Genomic DNA, 26750 nt, shown 5'->3' with positions numbered 1-26750 from the left:
ATTTTGAAGTGAATGGTATCATGGAATTTGTCACATTTCCCATGACTCTCATACTCTTCATTGAAATTGAAATGGCTGAAATAACAGTTTTTAATGTTAAAATTGCAGATTTGTATTAAATTGATAGAATTGGTAGAACATTAGACAAGTGTTTTTTGTTTTGTTTTGTTTTTTTCGACAATGCTTGGACTTTTTCTCAAAAAAGAAAACTCCTCTAAGAAATTATTTCAACATTAGTAAAAAATTCTGTATTGCAAATTAGTTAAGTTTTGTAAAAAGACAAAGAAAAATTCTTTAAAACTTTTCATTTATTTTTAACTCTATTATTTCTGTTTATTTCCGCAAGAGGTATTGTCTATAATGAACAGGTTCAGTGAGCAAGTGTTCTTTGATTTTTTTTGTTTTTGTTTATTTTGCTTTGTTTTTTGCACTCTTCACATGAAACAAGACAGTTTTAGGTTATCACAGATATGTTATAAACCCTTTCTTGGGATATGATTGGTTGAATCATGCATGACAAATTTACTCCGCTGTATATCCATATATAGAGCTCAGTTAGTGTTTCTTTTGATGTGATCAAAGAACAGAACATAGAATGCAATATCAATTGATATTCAGATGTTACTAGCTGTAATCTTTTGTTTAAAGAAAAAAAATGATTACTGTTTCTCTTGGAAACGTTTTTCATTGGTTACACAAACATGCACACACATGCATACATGCACACACACACACACATACTTTGCTCAGTTATATATACATATGTAACATTCAATTGTAAAGCAGGATTATCATTGTCCAGTGGCACTTAAATCCCATGTCAGATGTAGTTGTATAAATATTTGGTCAGATATATTGCAGATACTATGGGTATTGTCCAGGGGGCCGTTAATGCACTGTTACCATCACCCTTTCTGGCACCTCCAAAATCTGAAAATTAAAATTGAAGAAAATCGATGTTTTATCAAACAAATTTGAAATCAGTAAAAACAAGTATATTTGTAAACTGTTGTTTTTTTTTAATATTACATGGAAGGAAATTTCAACATTTTCTTTTTACTGTTAAGGCCTTTTTTAAGCCTCAAAGGAATCAAAAGGATAGCCAAAATTATGCACGAATATAAAGTACTTTAACCCTTTAGCATATCCGGCCCAAATATTCTGTTTTATGGTGAAACTGACCAGATCTGGCCTCTCACACCTATTTTACAATGTAATTCTAAAAATAAACAATCACATCATCAAAATGACAATGCTGAGATAATGCATGATTAATTCAAAACAATTTGACTGAATTATCTGAATGCTAATGGGTTAATTATATTTATATGATAAATGCTTATACAAGAATGATTTATTTGAAGAAAAATCTCATTTAAATTACTTACCAACTTTTGGACAATTATATGGGTCTTCTGTATGGTGTTTGACAACATCATCTATGAATGTCTGGCTATCATTTTTTTCTCCCTTTTGAACACATAAGTCAAGATGGTGTATAATGCATTTTGATAATTTAGTGAAGTTGCTGGAAAGTAGAAACAGTTTTAGAGAGTTTAGAAGATAAAATATGCTATTTCTTACAAATTAATACAAAATTTGGAGAAATGTTCAATATTATGAAAACTGTTCAGCAGATTGTTTGCAAACCATTTAAACATTATCATTGGCTGGCTTATACTCTAGCTTTTATTGTGGTTGCATATTTTTTTAATTAAATTTCTGGTTCCCTTTTTAATAATTAATGTTCAAAAACCAAAGTGGCTATTCTAATTGAATAGGAAGAGAATTTGTCTCTGTTTTTTGTTTTTTTGGTATATTTTTTTTTTCTACAATCACCCAATGATAGAGTAACGTAACCTAAAGAGATGTCTAAGGGGAAACTATAGAAAGACAAGAGAAAAGACAAGTGTGAGACGCAGGGAAGAGGTAGTAAATATAGAGATAGGGGTTGTGAAAAGAGAGTAAGTAGAAAATGTAAGAATGTAAGTAGAAAATGTAAGAATGTAAGTAGAAAATGTAAGAATGTAAGTAGAAAATGGGATATAAAGAAGGGAGAGGTCCATACTGTATAAGCCATTTTTCTTTTCACGTGTACATTGTAAACATTGAGGAGCTAAAAGCAAGTTTTTAATTTGTAAATGTAATATGATACTGTAGGAAATTTTTAATATAAATAATTTATATTAGAACATTTTTCATAGAAATTTTAAGTGAAAGTACAGAATATTTCGACTGTTTTTTATGAAAATTTCCATGAAATGTGCTTAATATGTTTCTAACTATATTCTTCTAGTAACTTTGAAATAATGATACAAGGAGTGTTACTACATAATCATAAAAGCTTAGTGTCATTCAAATAATACAACATAAAAGTAATTATTGCTAATATACTTCTGCCCAAACTTCAAACTACTCATAATTGACATAATACATTAATTCCATACATTAATATACCTGATAGTTTTCATGAAGCAAGCCACTTGTAACTGACATTATTTGATGAACAAAATGAGCAATTACATTTGTTGAAGGCTGCTTGTTATCTGATATATTTGGAACATATCTTTATTGATCTTAATTAACCCTAGCTTTCACTAATTCAACCTAAAACTTTCCCTGCCTTGAATTCAGCAGCATGACTTTCTCCTTCTCTCTCTATCTATCTCTCTCTTTTTCTCCCTGCCACATCACTCTTGTCATATCCAATATCTATCCTGTGAAAAGGGAATGTACAACATCATAAGGGAGGAATTAGTCTTCTTTCTCCCATTGCTTCTGTCATAGTGCACCAAAATCAAGTCAATAAATAGCATCCGGTAAAATCATTTGATTCAGTTTCAGAAAATGATAGCAGTTTGTCTCTCTTTAATCTGAGGGAAGAGCAGGTAGCCGGAAAGAAATTGAACAGTGCCTTTCAAATTTCAAGTGACTTGTTGCTGATAGTTTTTTTTTGTTTTGTTTTTTTTACAATTTCTTAGTTCATTTGCAGAGCTTCTAATTGAGAGAAATGTTATATTGTATCACCTGTTGCTATAAGAACTTTGATAAGTCTCACCCTTACTGCTTCTTAAAATGATTTAAAAAAAAAAAAAATTTCTTGTCGCAGATACTTAAATATAATAATAGGTATGTGAGACTATTTGGATCCTTACGATGTTAGGGTTTTTATAGTCTCTCCTATAGTTGCTTGCTGCAGGTTGAGTATACCTAAATATGCTTTTTACTTTAGAATAACATTTGTATACTGTAAAATATTTTAATTTTTTCATATGTATTTATACATAGAATGTTCAACTGATCTCTTTTTCATACTTTGTAGAATTCCATGAAAACTACATATTAAAACTTAACTCCTACTCAAACTTATACATTTGTTTGATTAAATTTTAGAAAGTTATTAAAATGGTGCTCCAGCATGACCACAACCACATGGCTGAATCACATAAAAGGAATAAAATGAAATATTTTTTCAGTTTTATAATTCCATGTAGTTGATTACTTTTTTGCCATTTTATCGTGTTTCTTAACCAAACAAAATTGGAGAATATTTTCACCAGAATCAGGCAGGCTTTATATTTGCAAGAATACTCAATTTATTATTGTTACTTTAGGACCAATGTACACTGGTCATGCAGACTTATGTCAAGAAGTTGTTAATAAATTCAACTCTATGGCTAGCTGTATGATTATGTTTCTGATGTAGCTGCCACATAATTTTCAAACTTTTTCAAAGATACATTATTTCTGTTGTTTTTGTATATAGAATATATTCATCAAAGAAACTTTGCACAGAATAAATTTAACTTCTAAAATATCTTTACCATTTGCATTTGTAAAACACTGTAAATTTTATATTCTCTAGACCCTTTTATTAAAAGGAATTAATATTATTTATGCAAGATACTTTCACAAAGTTTATCAAAGCATCTCAAACTTGAAATGAAATATGTATCATTTCATCTAAATAACCACCCATTTATTTACTAATCTCATCCTAAAATTTTATCATATTCTCCTTTTTTTTTTATAAGAATTTTGCAGAAACAAGATTTTCTTGTGACTCTTCCATAGTTTAAATTTTTCTGAATCAGCTATTTTTTTTCTTCTTATGACGCCTTAGTTTGGAATGTATTTATCAGTTAGAACTATTATCATCTTGAAATATTTCTCAAATTTATTTTATGCATTTGGCTATCTTTAAATAAAAACTACAACTTTGATAACTACTTAGTTAATAAATATATATTTTAGTTATTTGTATGTTGCTATGCTGCTGTTGAGGGTGATGATTGTTGTTAGTACCTGTTAAGTACTGAGATTGATGTAATTAATTAGCCCTTTCCCCTATAATCGCTGGCCTTGTTCCAAAATTTGAAACAAATATTACTAGCACCGGGGGCATATCCCCCTCCATCCACATTTCAGGCCTTGTGCATATAATAGAAAGGATATTTATTATTATTATTATTATTATTATTGTGGCAAGCTGGCAGAATCATGAGCATGCCGGACAAAATGCTTAGCAGCATATCATTTGTCTTTACATTCTGAGTTCAAATTCTGCTGAAGTCAACTTTGCTTTTCATCCCTTCAGGGTTGATAAAATAAGTACCAGATGAGCACTGAGGTCAATGTAAGCAATTAGCCCCATCCTCCAAAATGCTGGCCTTGTGCCAAAATTTGAAACTATTATCATTATTGTTTTACCTCTCAGAGTGCTCTGTTTTGTTTGCTCTGGTTGATTCTGTGAGAGTGGGCAGCAACCTGTTGTCAGTGGTCTCACTGGGTCTCTTTCCACACTTTATATGCTTTGATACTTGGTTGTTAATGATCATGGGAGGCATTCAACATCCAAGTACAAATCTCAAAATCGTAGCTGTCACCAACAGAGCAGCTTTTGGGGCTTGCTCTGTTCTCATGTCAATTCCAATTTCTCTGAACTTGGTTGTTAGTGTTCCAAGTTCCCTACAACTACTGGAATGACAGACACTCTCCTCATAGACCATTCTTTCAATTTCGTCTTTTAGTAGTCTGTACTTTTCAATCTTTTCTAGATTCTTGTCACTTATGCATGCATCCCAGGTATTGCAATATCTATAGATTATTATTATTATTATCATCATTCAAAAGGTAGATGAGAGTGACAAGACTGGTGAGTGTGAATGGGCTTATCTTGAGTATTCTTTTTCATGTAGGAATAAAGAAAGTGGAAACGGGCACTTTTAATGCTTTAGAAATGGTAGGGTAATCTGAGCCTTTTGTGTGAGATGGAGTGTGGGTTCCCTGAATTACCCTGCTGTTGGAGAACTTTTCTTGTTTGAGTTTTATTGTTATGCTTTTCTTTTTAAAATTCTTTTTGATCAATATAAACCCCCACATTTTGTCCTTTTGTGTTGTTGCCAATGCCTTGAGCCTTTATGACCAATAAAAAAAAAAAAATCATTATTATTATTGTTATTATTATTATTATTATTATTATTAAGGTTGTGAGCTGGCAGAAGCATTAGCACACCAGACAAAAAATGCTTAGCTTTCCATCCTTTCATGGGGAAGGGGAGTTCAATAAAATAAGTACCAGTTGAGCACTGGGATTAATGTAATTGACTAGCCCCCCCTCCTCTCCAAAATTTTCAGACCTTGTATCTATTGTAGAAAGGATTATTATTATTATTCTATGTTTGACTTTTGCTTTGCATTTGTACAAGTTGGATCCAAGTCTCACCCAGAGACCTCAAGAGACAACAAGTTAGAAGTTCATGCATTATTATTATTATTATTTTTATTATTATTATTGTTATCGTTAAGGCAAGCTGACAGAATCGTTAGCACACTGGACAAATTGTTAAGCAACATTTCATCCATCTTTACGTCCCAAGTTCAAATTCTGCTGTGGTCAACTTTACTTTCATCCTTTCGATATCGATAAATACCAGTTAAGCACTGGGGTTGATGTAATCAGCTAGCCCCTCCCCTCGAAATTCCAGGCTTTGAGCCAATAATAAAAAGGTTTGTTGTTGTTATTATTTGGATTGGTAGATTATCATTATTTTGGGGGTTGATAAATTAAGTACCAGTGAAACACTAGGGTTGATGCAATTGCCTTGTCCCCTCCTCCAAAATTTCAGGCCTTGTGCCTTTAGTAGAAAGGATATTATAATTATTATTATTATTTGATATGTTAGGAGGCATGGAGGAAAACTGCCTGCTACCTTGCTGTAATTTGAGTGTCAAAACATTTGTACAGGATGTGTTTATCGTAGCTGTTTTTCATATATTGTGTATCCATATTTAATATACATAACATCACGCTGTGGCAAACGGATTGGTACACATGTTTGTTGAACTTTTTAAAATCCTTTATATTTATATACTCCTATGTGATGGCATGCAAACAGTGTTTTGTATGTAACTCTAAAAGTGAAAATTTAAGACAGTTGTATCAATTTCAAACATGTCTTATTTAATACATTCTTTCTTTATTTTTTTTTTCAATATCTGCCAGTTAGGGGGATTACATTGAAATTAAATTTTGAAATTGGCCACAAGAAAGATGGTAGAAAAAGCTCAGGGTTGACTTAAATATATTGCAAGTTCCAAGTCCAAATTTCAGCAAAACCAACTTTGCCTTTAAATTCCCTACTAGTTATCAAATAATCACCAATAATTGTCAGCATGTGACAGTTGTAAATGTGCATCACCTTCATACAAGCAATATTGTTTGTTTCCAACCATCACTGGGAAAACATGTGTGACCATGGGAAATATTATCCTGCTTGGAAACAGGTGAGAGTTGGTGTCAGGAAGGATGTCCAGCCATAGAAAATTCCATCTGACACATGCAAGCATAGGGAAAATGAACATTTAATGATGATGATGATGATGTTGACTATATTGTCCCTATTGTAAAAATTTAACCTTGTGCTTAATCAGGAAAAAAAAAAATCAATATTAGTCCGACCTATCTAAAATACAACTTTTCCAATAATAACTAATGTGTAGATTATAGAGTAGCTTGGCTTTAGTAAGAGACTGTTGTTGAATAGTTCCTAGTCAATTGTGTTTAAATAAACCTATGGCGCAGTAAAAGCCAATAACCAATGCAGAAGTACTTTGGGAGTCCTATTTATGCAAATGTAAAATTTTTAGTATGTTTATTTGGCTGTGGCTATCTTTATTGTGGAATGAAATTTTGAACTTAAATGTATTGACTCTACCTTAAAGACACCAGGGTACTAGTTGAGGGAGATTTAGCTGCCACATTCAGTTGATCAAACAACTCAATGACTTGATAGGAGATGAACTATTTAGTGAATATTTCTAGGTTGTTCCTGTTTTTTGCACAAAGCATGAGACTTCTCAGAATTAATATTGTTAAATGAATGAATGACATAATGAGGTAAATTAGGACTATTTTATCATTTTAAACTCCAGATAATTGTATTGATGTAACACAATGTCCTTTCCTTTCATTGATTCTCTGGCACAATGAGACATAGAGATGAAGGGAAATATATTTTGGTCACATATTCTAAGGGGTTTCTAAGTGAATGACACTCTGTAAAAGGCATATAATGAAGTAAATTATTTCCACCATGCAGTTCGCTACTTTCTACAGAAAAAACAAGATTAAACAGTCGAGAGTAATAATCTTCCCAAATTTCATCTACATGTAGTTAAAAGAAAAATATAATCCTTAATCAGTGTAAGTCATAAATCCTTTAAGCATGTTTATTAATCATTATTGTTGAGTATAACAACTTACCCACAACTGTATTTGTAATTCTCTCCAGGATTCTGCTTTGCTTCAACAACGCCACTCATCTCCTTTTGGCATTTGTACTGTGCACAGGAATAACAGGAATCAGCATGACACAATGAGATAGCTGTAGAAATAGAGGGAAAATATACAATGGCTTAATGAAACAGCAATTGACATACATTACAAAACACTTATAGGGATAGAGGGTAAATATATTCTGAGATTTAATGAAACTGCTATAGAAATATGGAGAAAAAAGTACTATAGAAATATACAACATCCTTTCTACTAAAGACACAAGGCCTGAAATTTTGGGGGGTGGGGTGGAATAGTTGATTACATCAACCCCACTGTTTCACTGGTACTTAATTTATCGACCCCAAAAGGATGAAAGGCAAAGTCCACCTCGGTGGAATTTGAACTCAGAACGTAAAGATGGTCAAAATGCCACTAAGCATTTTGCCCAGTGTGCTAACAATTCTGCCATCTTGCCGCCTTATAGAAATGTATAATATCAGCACAGAAATAGAGAGACATAACAGATAATTAATATATTCATATAGTTTGCAATGTGGGAATAAAATAAAGGTAAAATGACTTTCATGCTTCAGTGGCCTTTCTACAAAAATATTTTCAAACTGTTTATAACTGGACCCACTGCATGCATTTTGGTGTGCTTTGGAACAACATATTTGACCCTTTAGCATTTAAACTGGCCATGTCTGACCCAAATACTCTACCTATTTTATGTTCAAACCAACCAGGTCTGGTTTTTTACACCTACTCTACAATGTCATTTTAAGATTAAACAGTCACTTCATAGAAATCTCAAAGCTACAAGATAGAGCCTGATTAATTCAAAACAATGTAAATAAATAATCATTTGATAAAATGAATTTTTATTAATAAAATTGCCAATCTTTAATTGTGGAGAGAACATATGGAAGGGGTAGATCCAGGAAGATGTGGGACGAAGCGGTAAGAAAGGATCTTCAGATATTAGGCCTCACAGAGGAGATGACAAGGGACTGAAACTTCTGGTGGTTTGCTGTGCTTGGGAAGAGACATCAAGCTAAGTAAAATCATGGCCATCCATGCACACAGGCATGTCCTCTACATAACTCTCTCATCTGAGAGATTCTAGTCTTGTAGGCTTGTGGATGCTGGTACCATGCAAAAGCATCTGTGCCAGTGTCACATAAAAACGCCTGTGCCAAGGCCACATAAAAGTGCCCAGATTGATGTCATCTTAAATGCATCCAGTATACTCTGACTCTGTAAAGTGATTGGTGTTAGGAAGGGCATCTAGCTGTAGAAACCATGCTAAAACAGACAAATGGAGCCTGGACAACTCCCCAGCCTTATCAGCTCCTGTCAAACCGTCCAACCCATGCCAGCATGGAAAATGAGACGTTAAACGACGACATAAAAAAAATTTTTGTTTTCTTAATTTATCACAGTTTATTTATTTTCTTAAAGTTTTTTGATCAGAGATATAGTCATGGCAAAAATTTAAATACAAAATGTAACAAAAACTACAAGCTTGTTTCAGAATACCATTGTATTTTCTTTGAACTAACTGCTTCAACTTCAATTAAGCCATAACAGTATGTAGTTGTTCTTTTTCTCATTTTATCTAAGTCATTGCCAGTGTTCAACCATTCAAAATTAGTCTTGAACAAAAACAGATTTCCCAGATTACTATTTACTGAATAAATAATATGTCCTTTAAAGAGTTCAATCGAATTAGTTATAACTCTGGAATGTCTGATATCTTTAATAATTTAAAATCTTGAATGGTTCATTTATATGCAGACATTTTGGACAGCATAGGTTTTATATACTAACATTTTTTAAAGTACACACATTAGCCTTGTTTACAAGTGAATTGTAAATGTGAAGCATTTTATCATATGCCAACAGTTCTCAATTACACTGAAATAACTTGGGTATTAAGAGAATTAGAAAATTGCTTTTAGTTCGGTCATCGAGAAAATAGTTTAAACAGAAACATATTAGTGTTGGTAAATGTGCTGGCACCCTGATAATATTTTTCTAGACAGTTGTCTTTGTTCAAAACTATAAGGCATTTTCTGTTAACTCTCTGAAGTCTAATGTAATTTCATAAATTTCCTTTCTGACTTGTGTATTTTTCTACTTTTCAAAGTGTTCTCACTTCCAAATCATTTTTCTCAATAGCTAGAATATATTTCTCTTGTGTTAATTTCAGGTAAAAATGTAGGCAGTAAAAAATGCTTAGAAATTTTACCCTTTTAATAATTTAGTCTGAAAGAAACAATCTTCGCCATTCTCCCCATCATTTCTCCTATTATGTAATGTTCATTTGATGTTGGTATGAAAACAAATATTGGGGATGTGTGTATGTAATCAATTTATAAAATACTGGATCTGAAATTTTGATTTCTTTTTTTTTTTTTTTTAATATTTTTCTGTCCTTGTTTGCATATTTTCTGTTTCTATGGGAACCTTTTTACTTCCTTCTCACAACCCATTGCTCTTTATTCTCACATTATATATATATATATATATATATATATATATATATATATATATTGCTCACAAAATAGACACTAACATGCTTTTATTCACATAATGATATTTATCAACATTTATTTACAATGATTGTAATTAACTGATAGAAAGTTGGCTGGATTACAATTTAACAGCAAAAAGTGGAGATATAAATATTCAAAAAGCAAACTGCTGAATGTTATTACCAACTTCGTGAACAAAGAAAACAAGCATGTGTTAAACTAATTATCTGAAATACATATTGTTTTTAAAAATATGACTAAAATTTCATTTTTCGTAATATTTTAATATCTGGCTGTACATCAGTCTTTTAAGAAGCTATTTTTATCCCCACCATTTTTAATTTTTTCATTTTATGTTATTTGCTCTAAAAATAATTGACCATTCTAATAATTTATAGTTTCTGATTAAATTGTAATATTCAGCTCAGTCAACCTCTATTAGTATCTGTAATATAATGGGAAGTTTTATGCTTGATAGTTTGTTAACATAAAATAATCTAAAGAGTCAATTTAAGAGAGAAAAAAAAACCTTTAGAGATTTTTATTTACCATATCACTATCATGGTGACTCATTCTGAGATATTTGAAGGCCAGCTGACTTTCTTTGGGAACTGTGGGTAGGGGTAATCTTCTCCTTAAATGTAAATAACTACAAAAGGCAGTATTTTGGCTTTTGCTCACTTTATAAATTTTAAAATGATTAAATGTTAATCCATATTAACACTTGATGCTTATCTCCAATGTACTATTTTTTAAGTTAGTTTAATATAGTTAGTTTCAGAGTTATCATTTAACCTCAGGTCAGCCTTAATTGAGCAGACTTATGATCAAAAGTTTTCTAGCCATGACCATCCCATATTTAGATTTTTTTTTTTTTTTTTTAAAGGGAGTAGGATGACTCTGAGGGAGATTTTGCTGCTAGTTTTATCAAGTTGAATGACAGTATAGAGGCTCCTTTGTTGGTTAACTGTGATAATTGATATGAGCAAAAAATAAGACAGCAATTGAATGAATTGGAAACCATGAAAGATGAAAATAGCTATGAGTTTATAGTTTGGAAAACAAACTGAACTAGAAGCCATCTTGGGAGCCCTCTACAAGATTGTTCTTCCTGCTATAACTGGCATACTGTCAGTTATGATAAGAGTTCCAGTTGATCCAATCAATGGAACAGCCTGCTTGTGAAATTAATGTGCAAATGGCTAAGCACTCCACAAACACATATACCCTTAACATAGTTCCCAGAGAGATTCAGCATGACATAGAATGTGACAAGGCTGGCCCTTTCAGTTACAGATACAACTCATTTATGCTGGCTGAGTGAACTAGAGCAACAAGAAATAAGGTGTCTTGCTCAAGGACTCAGCACATCACCATGAATCAAACTCACGACCTTATGATTGTAAGCCAAATACCCTAACCAGTGAGCCACACATCTTTTACTTGCTCTATACAGCAGTAAACAACAATCAGATTTTTAATTACTTTGTTGTGATTTTACTTTGTAAGAGAGAAATGCATGATTCTGAAAGATCTGGTATATTTGTTAGTCTAAATTTATAAAGAACACTGATAAACCATAAACATGAGTAATTTATTCAGGGTGACTTCTGCCTTGAAGGTGACAAGAAAATGTTCAGACATACTAACACCAATATTTATTGTATTATATCGAATTTGAGAAGCACATGAGGATTTATATATATATCTATATATTTTAAGATTAATCAACATAATCAAGCCTAGAGGCTTGTTTGTTTTTCAGCCTGGAGTGTTGCTGCATTTTTGTTTGCATATTTTAAAAATGGTGAATAAGCTAGATGAGTAGGATACTGTATATCTAAAATTCACTTTCTTTTTGAAATGTGAAAAAAAAGGGAAAAAAACTGTCATAGAAACTGATAAACTGACAGAAAAAGAACCAAACTATGAGGCTCTGCTTTTACTCAATACAGTATATACGTTTCTTCAGTGGACTTATTTCTCTTTTTTGTCCTGAACTAGTGCTTATAATATCTAATATCACTTTACATTAAAACCATAATAGTTAATTCATTCTTAATAAATAGGCTACAATTATTATTTTGTTTTTTTTTTCTTTGTTTTTTTACATAGTTCAGTTTTTGTCATAGTTCAGTATTTGTTCAGTTGAAATAAAAATATTAATTTTTGTATCAGGATAGCAACATTTTGTTGCTTCCTTTATCTAATTTTGCTTAACTTAAACTGTGTTCTAAACTAAAGAGAAAATCGTAGTTTAGTTAACCTATAGATTGGTTTACAATTTCTTGCATGGATGAAGGAAACAGTTCTGGGTTACACACGAGTGTGAGTCATTATAAAATGTGTGATATGTTTACTATTTAATGAAGAAAGTTTTTAATTTCTATTAAATGCTAAGTTATTATTAGTAAAAGTGATTAAAACTGAATGTAATTTGGCTGAGAAATGTGATATTCTGATATTCCTTGCATGCAAGAGGATTGAAAGTGAACAAGTAAACATAGACTTGGCCCAATTAAGAAATCACTTTTTCAACTTGAAGCCATCAAAGTAAATTAAATGTATATCTCTCAGCAGAGACTATCTAAAATATAATTGAGTGCAAATCTAATTATTATGCCTAAACATTTGTATAAGCACATGATTTAAATTCACCATTCATAATGAAATTTCGGTTATTCTTTGATATCACTTGACGTAATCCAAATAAAAATGTGCTTTGGCATAAAAGTGTATGTACTGTGCTAAGATCAGAATCTGATATGTGGATATTTGGAAGTTCTTATAAAAGAATCATCCTTGACATTTTGCCAATGATTCTGTCTAGTTTCAATCCTTCCAGTGAGACATCATAACCTCTGATTTTTATATATTAGCATGGGTTGGATAGGGGTTGCAGTATGGCTTAAAGCCATTCTTCAAAATTCTGCATTGTCTGTGAGTCCCAACATCTCTAATCTTCACCTTGCTATCTTCCCATGTCTGTCTTAACCTTCTTCTGCTATGGGCACCTTCTGCAAAATTAAATGCCTTGACATTTAAATTATTGCACAAGAATAATTTGAAACGACTGAAGAAAAATTTTTAAACCTTAACAACTCAATTGCTGACAGCATGTATACATAGGTGACATTTTCAAAATTATTGTCTGTAACAAGTTATTTTATTTCTTTGGAAATAATAACTTCTCAGAACAACATATACAAATTGTTATTGTGACTAATTATAAAAACACATGACAGTATTTACATTTTCAGAGTCAGTAAAATTAATGATGGAAAACTAGCTGTTCAGTCTAGAAACATAGATCTCACAAAAAATTTGTCATTAGGTATCTAGTTCAAAGTAGTTTCACTTGTTGAGACGAGAAAACTTAGACAGCTTTTCTCTGCAACAGTTGAAGTATGTAGAATATATATGTGCCTGAGTAAAGAATGATTAAGTACATATCCAGTACAACTAAATGTGGAAGTTTGATCCATTTTTACTTTATAAAATAATTAATACATATTTATATATATATATATATATATATATATATATTTTAATGTTGGAAGTAATTCTAAACTGGTTATTCTTGTAAACTGAGGAAGTGTTAATTTCTAATGGTTTTACTTTATCCTGTTAATGTAAATATTTCTTCAATATTTATATTCCAGTGCACAAAACATATTCAATGTTGTTTATTCTTGAATTCACATCATAGTATCCTCTTATATGATTTTTTTTAATAACACCATAAAGTATAATCAAAATCTAATTCAGAAATCTTAGACACTTAGAAATGTTGTTTTCAGTATATATTGACAATAAATCTTTTATCTTTTACTGGATTTTGTCATTGGTCTGCAGCCATGCTGGGGCACTGCCTTGAAAGGTTTCATCAAACCGACTTCAGTATTTATTTTTAAAATCTGGTACTTATTCTCTCAGTGTCTTTTGTTGAACTGCTAAGTTGGGGGATATAAACCAACCAACACCAGTTGTCAAGCAGTTGGAGGTGGGGACACACACACACGTTCATGGCAGACTTCCACATAATTTCCATTTTCGAAATTCACTCACAAAGGTATTGGTCAACTCAGGGCTTCAGTAAACGACACCCAAGGTGCTGCACAGTCAGACTGAACCTGAAGCCATGTAGTTCCAAAGCCAACTTCTTAACCACACAGTCATGCCTGCACCAAGCTGGTACTTACACATGTATACTACAAATACTAGATAGGATTTCTCTTCCATTAAATGATCAAAGAACAACTGACTAGTCATCACAAAAAATTGCTCTGAACAAGAGAGGTTATTTGTAAACAAAAAATTCTAAGCAAATGAATGCAATGATTTATTTTCGTATGCATACTTTCTATATAGAGCAGATTGTATTTTGGTATAATATAAACACATATCTCCCTTAGTACTATTAACAAAAAAGAGGAGAGGGGGAGGGAGAAAGCCCTTTTAATTATATAAAAGACCACAGGTAATGTTCTTCTTCAGTACTTTTTTAATAGCTCTCTAGATTACATGGTACATTTTTGTTCATATACATGATTAAATGGTTTCTACAATATGTTGAACATTTTAAGTGGCATTATGCCAATGTAATAAATCCTTAGCAATTATTTGAAGGTGTATTCATTTTCATAATAATTTTCATAAATCAATACTTCTAATTTATATGATCCTGATTTCATATACTCTGTTCAGGAAAAGCCAGATTGGCTCCGATATGTAAGTATCATGACATCATGGGTGTCATAGAGAACATAAAAATGGGTGTAGGGTTCTAAAAAAATAGTTTTCAGGATAATTACAAACATATGTAAGTAATGTTTCTTCCCAAAAAGCAAATATCACATGCCTTTTAGAAATTTTTCTTATGTCTATGACCTGTTAAAACAGGGACAAAAGAAGTATCTTTACAACTAGAAATATTTATCTTCTGAGCAACTAATATAGAATTTCCCTTTCTGTGAGAATTATTTTTCTTTCGTAAATACCTTCTCGAAATATGTTTTCTCTTTCAAACATATATACATTCGTCATGGAATATAATTTCCTTATTGTCTTTAATGCTTATACTTACAACATTTGTGAACAGAGTTCAGCTAAGGCATTACAAATATTATGTTTGCTACTCTTTCAACATTCTATCAAAACATTATCTTTTGGTGATAAATAAATGTACAATGCATTTTCATTATAGGTACAGGCATGGCTGTATGGTTAAGATGCTTGCTTCACAACCACATGGTTTTAGGTTCAGTCCCATTGTGTGGCAACTTGGGCAAGTGTCTTTTACTATGACTCCTGACCGACCAAAGCTTTTGAGAAGATTTAGTCAATGGAAATTGAAAGAAGCCTGTCATATATATATATATATATATATATATATATATATACTCTTTTACTCTTATTTGTTTCAGTCATTTGACTGCGGCCATGCTGGAGCGCTGCCTTTAGTCAAACAAATTGACCCCAGGATTCATTCTTTGTAAGCCTAGTATTTATTCTATTAGTCTCTTTTGCCAAACTAAGTTATGGGGACATAAACACACCAGCATTGGTTGTCAAGCGATGGTGAGGGTAGGACAAACATACACACACACATTATATATATATATATATATATATATATATATATACACACACACAACAAATCCACTCACAAGACTTTGGTTGGCCCGAGGCTATAGTAGAAGACACTTGCCCAAGGTGCCATGCAGTGGGACTGAACCCAGAACCATGTGGTTGGTAAGCAAGCTTCTTACCACACAGCCACTCATATGCATTCCTAACTTTGCGGACTCATGGGTGCGCTAGTACCACATAAATACACCTGTGCCAGTGCTGTGTAAAAGCACCCAGTACACTCTGTAAAGTGGTTGGCATTAGGAAGGGCATCCAGCTATAGAAACCATATATATATATTTGTGTGTGTGTGTGTTAGTGTTCCATTGTTTTTACATTGCATGATAACTAAAAAGTCCCTGTTACGTAAGTGAAGTTCTCCATTTCCAGTCTTCCATGGAAACTTGGGGAAATAGATGAGGGTTGGTGACAGGAAGGGCATCTCACCGAAAAAAATTTGCTTCAACAACAAATTCCATCCAATCCATTCAAGCATGGGAAAGTGGACATTAAACCAATGATGATAGCTCTTGTAGTAATATATTTTTTCCCTCTCAGAGTGAATTAAATTACTTGACAAACATCGTTCACCTTTATTTTGAAACAAACTAATTAGTGACCAATGCTTTGTTATTATTTCATTAAAATTGTCCCTAATCTACATAAATGTTGACTGTCACCAACACTAATTACTCATATTTTTACGTCCATTTTTAACTCATCTCAACTTGAAATTACATCCAAGTTGTTCTGTTTTCGTTGATGAGATTTCATTTCTACAGAATGTACTACTTAAAGCACATGAACTTGCCTGTTTATAAACGCAAACAGTTGAGGGTATGAGCTGAACATCCACAGTCACTAAAGCAGTGGTTCTTGACTGGGTTCCATATGGCCTTAAGAGGGTCTACGTAAGATTTTTTGTTAAAATTTGAGCAATAAATTGCTAAAAAATTGCTTATACTTCTACAATATACAAAATATTTTATCAATTTTTTAAAAATATTATTCCAAATGATATTTAATAATAATAATAATAATAATACACTAGGATTTTTTTTTAAACACTGAATGGCTATGAGGGTCCACCAGAGTAAAATATGAAACAAAGGGGGTCCATAGATAAGAAGTGGTTGAGAGCTACTGCTCTAAAGGAAGCTTGATATCTAAAGGAGTTAAAGACCAAACAATGATGAACCTTTGACAAGCCACATATTTTTAGGTGATATGCCAGCCATCCAACCCATACCAGCATGGAAAGCGGATGCTAAACTATGATGATGTAATGGACTTGGGGAGGGAAAAAATCTCCCTGCAAGATCACATTTATAAGCATTTACCTAAAACCAAAAATCCTGTTGTCTGCGTAAAAAGATTTGTCATCACTGACCTAAGGTATATTTTATGGGCAGGAAATCAGTACACAGCAACTCAGTCTGTTATATGCAATTAATCAGTGTGCAAGCAGTATAGTAAATGCTGAAGTGATCACTCATCATTATTGTTGTTTAATGTCTATTTTTCATGTTGGCATGGATTGGGTGGTTTGACAGGAACTGACAAGCCAGAGGACTGCACAAAGCTCCAATGTTTGCTTTGGCATGGCTCCTATGGCTGGATGCCCCTCTTTTAGTGCCAAGCACTTCACAGTATACTGAGTGCTTTTTTTTTTTTGCATGGCAGGAACACTTGTGTGGTCACCAAGTAACTTGAAATGCAAGAGCCCTCAACTGAGGGAAGGGATGTCACTGTTTGGAGGTAGTTTTATGCCAGGTGACGAGAGGTTATGGTATGATTAGAGGGACAGAAACAGGTGTTTTGAGGTGTGCATTCAATTAACAAATGGAAGCCTTCTTGGAAATATTAAATGTTCTGCTGGCTATATAATATCATTTTAGTTTTGGAGGTAGAGCTACTGATGGCAACATATTCAAGAAACTTGGAAGAATTTTAGAGGATTTCTATCCTTATTTAAGATAATAAAAAGATTGTCTTTTTATGTTGAAAGCAACCTGTTATATAATAGTTAAAAGCGAGTAATAAGTTCAGAGGACAACCTGATCAAAGAAAAACAAGTATTTATTTATCATTTTTTAATGTATATAATTTAATCTCTAAGTGACATTTTAAAACCATTAAATTTGAGTCTGTATCATCAATAATAATATTCATCTATCAAAAAACCATTTTCTATAAATATTTGTTGAAGGTAACATCTAGATCCATCATTATAAATGATAATTATAGAAAACACAGTGCAATCTTTCTTCCAAATTGCTCTGCATTAGTTGAGTAAATACAATGTTTTAAGACAGATTCACATTTTTCTATAGTCGTTCAAAAACCTCAACTATATCATCACATACGTATGCTCACATATACTGTTTATTTTCAAAGTAGTGGATGACTATCCCTTACCTTAATAGTAGTGTTTGGCAATTTTTAAGAAATATTTTTAGATGTTTATTTTATACAAGAGATGCATTATTTCTTCTAAAATCTATATAACACCCACCTTCATGCTTAAAAATGTGAATTAATACCAGCCTAGCCCTTTTGTTGCCATATTTCTGTTGAAGTCATTGCCTTTGTTTCAATTAATTCTAAAAATAGCTGAGAATTTAGTAAAATAACTGTCATTATTAAGTTGGTATTTGGAACATAAATTAATGTGAAATTTTGATGGGAAGTTTTAATCTGGGTCACTTTAAAGCAGGAAGTACTACTGTCCACCCAGGGGTGGTCTCAGGTGGGTTGATATCAAATGGGTTAAAGTTAACTCTATTAGTTATTTTAAACTTTCTCAAATGAAATACTAGTCTCCTGAGACTGAGTATTTCATTTGAGAGAAATCTTTTTTATTGCTTATCCAAGGGAAAACAACTTTATACAGTAGTGAAAAAATGAAACTAAATCCTTGGAGACTGGGTCTCACAGATGAAATGACACAACATTGAGATGTTGGGTAATGTGCAAGCATACTCAGCTTCTGCCGACATTAAGAAATAAATGCTGAAGTATTAACAATGATAATAATGATTACCTGGCCTTAATACTTTAATCACTTCTCACTTTTTTCTCAACAGTTGCTCGAGGCCACTTAGCACACTATAGTACAGGATTTCTTATACTGCTTAAGAAATGCTGTACATCTACTGATAATGGTTCTTATTACCTGAAAAGAGTCCCACTATACTTTGAAGGGAAAAGAATATTGTCTTTAGTTTCTAACATGTTTAAATTTATCTCTAAAGGAATCCTTTTTCCAACTGGGCTATAATATCTGAAATAACACACCTAAAATAACATCTGCTAAAATAGTGCTCTTCTTAAGAGCACTATTCAGAAGAAAATAAGTCGAGCATCATTAAAAAATAACATACTTTGAATGACATTGATAAAAATACACTATTAACTCAGTTATTTACAATTTGAGATGTTTATAAAACTATGGAATATCTGCATACATTTGTAAAATTAGATATATACACTTAGTCTCTTACTCGAAGATAGCATAGTCCTTCCTGTTTATACTCTGAAAGACTTAAGTTAGAACTAAGTCAATACAATATCAACCTGATAGCACTGTTGCTGCATTGCAACTTATTCCAAGCTATCATCCAGTCCACCTAGTTTATAGGTAGCCTAAAGAGGTACAGCTCACCACTGTAAGCAATTGGAATCATGTGTAATTGACATGAACTTCATTAGCTTCCAGTAGTTATCTCAAATTCTGTCTTGAGTACAGTGTGGAGAGAGATAATCTTTACCAGTCTAATGTCTTAGATATATAACATAAATGCAATCTTCAGTGGTGTTCCCTAAGTCTAACCAGGTATTTTGAAAATCAAATATGGATTATGATATTTATAGCAAATATTTGTTACTGTATTCATTTTATTTTTAGATTTTAAGATGAGTTGGACTTGATAAATATTTTTTGAAATCAAATTCAATGCATAACTGAGTTCGTATAAGATTGACTTTGAATTAACCCCTCCATGGTCACTGTCAATAAACTACATGAGATTGGCATTTTTGCATCTTAGCCTTAATATCTTCATTTATCACTCTCTCACAAGTGTACAAAATGTTAGTTTTTATCTCTTTCCTCATATTCACCTCTTTGTATTAGTTTTTATGGAAACAGATTAATATCATATCCACATGGCTAAAAAAACATGCTTATTTGTACTTAACAAATTATAATTTTTTTCTCTTTTCATCAGTTGGTCTTGTACTTGGATTTTAACCCTATCAACTAGTTTCTTCAGATTCTCCTATTTTACTACACAACAAAATTGGTATTGTACATAGTGAAAAATATACTATTATAATGTACCTGTCATTATCCCTCTCTGAGGATTGCAAGCTGAACCTGTAACTTGGTTTCAATTTCTGGTTGTAGTCATTTCTCTTGTATTGCTAATAATAACCTCTTGACAGATGTGATCATCTATCTTCCTTTTTCTCCTTTCCCTTAAGATATCTTGGTCTGGATAGTAGTACTGTTAACCTTGTAGTAATAGTCAGACATTGCAAGTTTGAGAAAACCTTACATTCATTCATGTCTTGCATTGCAGTTATGGATGACCTACTAAATCACACCACCACCAATAACAACGTTATTCTTAATCTGTTAACAACAATACTAGGATAACCATTAGTGTCTATAAATGGCCCTAAAATAATATTCATCATCATCATCGTTTTAACATCCACTTTTCCATACTTGCATGGATCAGACAATTTGATGTGACAGATTTTCTTCAATGAACTGTCTCTCCTGTTGCAAACCCTCACCTGTTTCCAAGTAAGGTGATATTTCCTCTTGTCTTGACATGTTTCCATAGAAAATTGTAACCAAGCAAATGACATCGCTGTACGATGGTGACACTCACTTACATGATGGGCCTGGGGTCATAGTATGAGACACTTGCCATACAGTGGGACTGAACCTGAAACTATGTCTGTTACTCTGCATAACTAGAATAACAATTAGATATCCATCCCAACCTACAACACTCTCCAACTACTACCCCACCAAGACTTCTACTCCAGCAGCTGCACTGTTTAAGTGTCTATTTACACTCCTTCCAAAATAAAACTGTTCAAATTTAAAAGATTAATTCCAAAATAGCATTACTTACGCTCTGCCAAACTTAAAAACATTGAAATATCATATCCACATACATAGGAAAAAAACCTGTTTTTTTAACCATTTCTTACATTTAATAAAATATAAATTCTATACTTTTTTTTCTCTTGGTTGTTGTTGCACTTGTTTTTTTGACCCTATCAACTCTTACAATAAATTAGTAACAGACAGATTATTTAGGAGCAGTATTAAACTTTAAAACATTATGCCATGATTCACTTTGGCTTTTTTTCTTTTTCAAATGGTTTAGTTGAATGGGAAATGGGTAAACCCATGCAAAAAAGTTATCTTCAGACCAGAGGCCTAGCTTGAATGCTATCACCTGAGTGGCCCCTACTGAAGATAACCTAAGGTCAGTAGGTGGTGTTAGACTGAGTAACAATTTAAATTTACCAACTAAGAAACAGTGTTTTGACAGTTTGTTGTTGTTTAGCAATATGTTGGCCTTGGTTAAGTGGTCCTATGATCAAAAACATTCCAATCTCCACTCTCCTATTTTTTTTTAAGCATCCTCTTTCTCATAAACACTACGTCATCCAATGAAATCTCAATGTGCCAGCTTAAGACAGTGGAGTGTGACGAGTGAAATATTGCTGCTATTTCTAATAGGTCTCCTGCTGAGTTGCACAAACAGCCCTTTGTATTTTGATTGTAAGGCATGATGATACACTGTGATGGTCTGCACCATTTATATCAGTTCACCTGCATAGCAACAGCAGCAGTAGCTTCTTCAATATTTTCAAATTATTCAATTTGTGACTCTTGACTGTTTCAATAATCCTTTTGTGATGACTGTCTAACAGGGCTTTCTATCTTTGTTAATTTTAAAAATAAGTGAGAATTAGGAATAGTTTAGGTTAAAGTACTTAAAAGAATTTTTTTTTTGTTTAGTACTTATTGAAATATTGTATTATTATCTTTCATGTATTAAAACTATTTCAGCCCAAGATTTTAAATTAAAATTTCAGAATATTCAGTAAGAGGCACTTACAGGCGGGACGACATTAAAAATATTCCATGATACTAAAGGTATAACCTTATGGTTACTGGTTTATTTTGCAGTTTAACATTTTCCAGATATCCAACAACATGTTTTATAAATGGCCTGTCACACACTTTAAACAAGAATCACATTTATTGTTGGTGGTATTGGCAGACTTTATGTATCTAGTTCCGTTTATCTACCTATCTCAGGTTTCTTGCAATCTTTGCCAACATGTTTGTGTCCATATAAAACTCAACTTATAGTAATTTCAATTCACTAAGACACGTTACTCATATTTCACTGTTGTTTTTCTAAATCGGTCCTCTGACCGGACAGGGCAGTCCAAGATGTACAGACGAATTGGCTAGGATTAATATTTTGAAAATTGAATGACACATATCTGCTTCTAGTCGTGTTTTAACAGCTAATTCACAGAATGTCTGTGCTCAAATCATCTATCCTTACAAATCATGAACTACGTCTTTATTTAACTTTAGAATTTAATAATCATGCCGATAGTTTGTTAACGTAGGCCGCTAAAAGTTTTCTCCATTCACATTTCATGTGTTTTATGTATTTGGTTTAAAATTTAAGTTTCTTTATACTAAAAAGTAAAAAGAAACCAGTTTTACACATATCCTGATTATATTTTTTTAATCAGATAAATGAGTTTTGTTTTCATGAGCTGAGTGTAAACTAATCGCAGCCTAGCCTCAAGTTAACCCTGATCAAGCAGACCTATTTCATCTGTAAACCTCTCGTCTTTTGTATATTAGAAACATTGTACAATTACCCTTTAGGAGGTAGGATGTAATTTGAGGAAGATTTGGTTGTTATTTATAGTTAAGCAGAGCAACCGCTTAAAGGTTCTCTCATTTTATTTAAAGAGTTTAAAATAACTCCTTTTCTTTCACTATTGAGAGTTTTTGTAGTTTTCTTGATATAATTTAACATCTGTATATTAAACCTTCAATAACTATACCAGAATAAGAATCATAGGAACAAACTGAAGATCACAAGAGTAAATTTTAAAATATGAATCCATGAGTAAAAATTGAGATAATGTTTTTAAATAATTTATTCAAATTACCACAAACATTTCACAAAATTTATAAACTATTTGTCACACATTCTCGGGCATTTTTTTTAATAATTAGAATTTACTTTTAAAAGCGAGAGAAAACACACGGTAAAATTACTGTTCGATCAACAAACACCTAGGTGTGTGTTTCATACCACTTAAAGGCTTTCCTTTTATCGAAAGCGCCCAGTCGCACCAATCGACTGCTTACTCTTGTTTTCCATTACCGGCATATATTTAATTCACCATCAAATGAATGGAAGGTTGGGTTGACCCTCCCAGAATTTTTACACTGACAATCAGAAGTAATCATCCATTCCACCGGTAAAATGGCAAGATATTTCCCTTTAGTGGGTGCCTTAAGGGTCTGATTTCGCCCAAACTACATATCTAAATTACATCATTTTTTTTTTTTTATGACCTATTCCTCTTTAATCGTAGTTAAATATTAATACAGTATATATTATTTAATCATGAATTACGTGATGAGAGATTATTTGTCTTTATTTCTCGGGAGACCCTTGACTGACCTATTTTAGAATTATTTCGTGTATCACAGAAATAATGTTCATAAAGTTTAGAGAAATTGCACTTGAAAGTATTCCTATTTCTACATTATGGATTTGAATAAATGTACTCTTCTTGCTGATTTTGTCAGTTCGAGAGCACGACCGGGAAGAAAAAAAATTAGAATTAAAATAAAACGGTCTACTACTAACAAGTATTATGACCCAAACTAGTATTGTAATGATTATTATCTGAAGCTCCTCATTTATTATCTGTAAATCTAGTAGAATATAGCGTGACCGCAGCACAAGTTTAAATAAGCGTGTGTTTGCTGTGTACGAGCGGTGGTACATATTCAAATCAATTTAAAATCTTTCTTACCTGCAATAAAACATAAAAAAGCTAAAATTATACTGGTCAAAGTCGTCTCTTGTGTAGATGGAGGATCTGTAGTTTCCATAGTTTGCAGTTCATATGATCAGTGGATGTGAGAGAAAACTCTGGCAATGCTGACAACACAACTAAGCTATTAAAATTTCGGTGCGTTGTGACTATAATGTATGTAGTAGTGACAGCAGGCAGTAGTAGCAGAAGCAGCCACAGTGGCAATGGAACAGTTTTATCAAATGAGAAACATCAGTTTAGGTATCGCCAGTTATATGTGCTTCTTCTCTTCCTCACTCCTCCTCTCTCTCTCTAAATCAATGGAGTTCGTTGTAGGCTAAGAGTCCGCGGAAACAAATGATAGTTTGTGACGGTAGACACACGTCACGGAAATTCGTAACATTGAGCAGGGTCCTTCTCCAAAGAAATAGGAAATGTACTGATTAATTGTAAATAACGAACGTAGCAAACAAAGAGATGGGATGGGGCAGACAGAAAATGATAGGTCACAGGTTGGGTCGACGAAGAGAAAAGTGGATCTGAAGAGAAGGAAGATAAAAAGTTAGGCATAACATAGTTGTACACAAACACGCATGTATACACACACACACACACATACACACACACGTTTATTCAAGTGAGGTGAATAGGCTGAAGACGCGATAGTAATTATACGCTCTCACACGGGGCATGGCCACTAACATACAAATCTTTGTTATATACACATACAGATAAAGGAGAAAGAAGCATGCGATGCAACAAATGAAAAAGTAAATAGGTTCAGAAAAAGTAAGTAGGGCCTGGAATGGGTCAGTTGATGAAAAAAAATGTAAGAAATGTTTGCGCTAACTGCAAACAGTGTTACAAGAATATAGAGAAAAGATTCGAAAGAGGAAGTTGTGGTTAGGAAAATGAAAAGCTGTCGTTAATACTGTTTGAAGAAAAAGTACCCAAGATGAAGATGAAATGCTTCTTGTTTATGCTGATATAAGAAGATCCATGGAATAAGTGGTCTGTAGACTAGTCTGACAGCCAACTAGTTGGGAAACTCCATACAGCGGCAGTGGTCACCCAAACGAAACCCCCTTTCGCTTACATACATTGCGATAAAATACGGGAGATGAGTTTGTTGTTTAACCATAGAACTACACGAATCGAAGAGACCTTAGTTTAAAGAACAACCTTGTGTTGTTCAAAAGCCCATCTCGTCTTTTTTTTTTTTTTTTTTTTTTCAGGCTCTGAGTAAGATTTTGCGCCGCTATTTCTAACAGGTCGTATAACCACGTACTTGGTGCCCCGTTGGTTCATATAAATCAAGTTTGTGCAGATGGTGTGAAGCAGATTTGAGCTGGTTATCACTACGGTGTGAAAGATAAAGTGACAGATTTGCCCTGGAGCAGAGGCATTTGTGGGTTCTGGGCTGGATGTGATTAGCCGATATATCTTCTAACCATAAGATCTCGTTGTTGGAAAGTATAAAGTGTAAGGTAGTAACGCTGTTATGGGAGGACTGTTAAGTGGGAAATAATAAAGAATTCGGTCCCTAGATAAAATATAAATATGACAGAAGTCCAATACACGTAACAGGTCGGAAAGAGAGCAGTGTTAACGACTTAACGAGAGTGACCCCTTAATAGGCTGAGCCGAGAACAGTGGTAAAGCCTAAGGTTTGTTCTCTTTTACTTCATTGTTACTACTATTCATGTTTAATGACAACAGTATAAAATAAAAGTCAATTATTCACTTTATAGTCATTGTTTATGCTTTTACAAGAGTGCTTATGTCATTTTTTTGTTCTTGTATGATAGACCTGTTTTCTTGACTGTCTCATTCTTTCGCCGAGAAGTGACTCAGCTTCCTCTAAGTTTAGTGATTATCAGCCCTTCCTCTGTCATTTACCCCCTCTTCTCAACTTGATGTAGTTCGCCATTTATCTGTCCTATACATCCATAATGTAGACTAAATAAGTACAATGGGAACTGCTTATTATAATCGCTGCTTATACTCAGCCGTTATTGTTATAAAAAATGAATGGGTCCCAAAACACGATCATAAAAATTGTGATATTTTTCTGTCTAAAATTATCAGCCGGTTATTTTTCTCTTAAAGGTTCCCTCCCAAAGAAATCAATAAGCGGCTTCCACGTAACAAAACGCACACACAATAAATAAATAAATATATATATATATATATATATATATATATATATATATATATATATACATATATATATATATATAAAACCCCTCAAGCAAAAGTTGTATGAAAATTTTTTTTTTTTTAATATTAATTAGAATGAATTTACACCCTTCAGATGTTAAATTTACCTCTGGTTAAGTATCACTATTCTAGTAGCTGTATGTTAGTCATGTGTTGTTTTGTGTGTGTTACTCATTCATGAGTAAACCATAGAAAACATCTTCATACTTCCATCCCAAAAGCATTTTTAGCTGAACTCTTTACGGAACACTAATTCTAACTGCACCACCACTCTGATTACATTGGTTTAACTAGCATTTGTTTTTGTTTTTACTTGACTAGTTGCTGTCTATGCAAGCAACATTTTTTTTTCCGTCGGAATCTATCTCATCTGTTTAGTTGTTGTTATTGCGGTGCTACTACGTCCAATGATAAAGATGTTTTTATTGCGGTATCCACATCCGATGAGGAATATTGGAGTCGTGGTT

General features: G+C 32.7%; 2 protein-coding genes across 5 annotated transcripts in view; one reads left to right on the top strand and one right to left on the bottom strand.

Annotated features, from left to right (window-relative positions):
* Positions 1 to 26750, top strand: part of LOC106875794 (uncharacterized) — a 182325-nt gene that overhangs the window by 93702 nt on the left and 61873 nt on the right. Inside the window, exon 6 of one of the 4 annotated variants that reach the window (XM_052968194.2) lies at positions 3394 to 5448. The exons of the other annotated variants lie outside the window; for them this stretch is intronic. Coding sequence (XP_052824154.1) covers positions 3394 to 3498 — 105 coding nt within the window. The 3' untranslated portion in view covers positions 3499 to 5448. Of the gene's footprint in view, positions 1 to 3393; positions 5449 to 26750 lie in introns of those variants that run through there. 4 annotated transcript variants of the gene reach the window in all.
* Positions 291 to 25915, bottom strand: LOC106875796 (uncharacterized). Its single transcript, XM_014924065.3, has 4 exons — positions 24061 to 25915; positions 7766 to 7886; positions 1389 to 1528; positions 291 to 930 (listed from the first exon to the last, which is right to left on the bottom strand). Exons 1-4 carry the CDS (start codon positions 24137 to 24139, stop codon positions 821 to 823), a joined length of 450 nt encoding a protein of 149 aa, XP_014779551.1. The 5' UTR covers positions 24140 to 25915; the 3' UTR covers positions 291 to 820.

The sequence above is a fragment of the Octopus bimaculoides genome, chromosome 5, assembly GCF_046866305.1.
Source record: "Octopus bimaculoides isolate indiv1 chromosome 5, ASM4686630v1, whole genome shotgun sequence".
In the NCBI taxonomy this organism is placed as follows: Eukaryota; Metazoa; Mollusca; class Cephalopoda; order Octopoda; family Octopodidae; genus Octopus; species Octopus bimaculoides.
The sequence above is the reverse complement of the archived record's forward strand: the minus strand, read 5'-3'. Positions and strand labels throughout refer to the sequence as shown.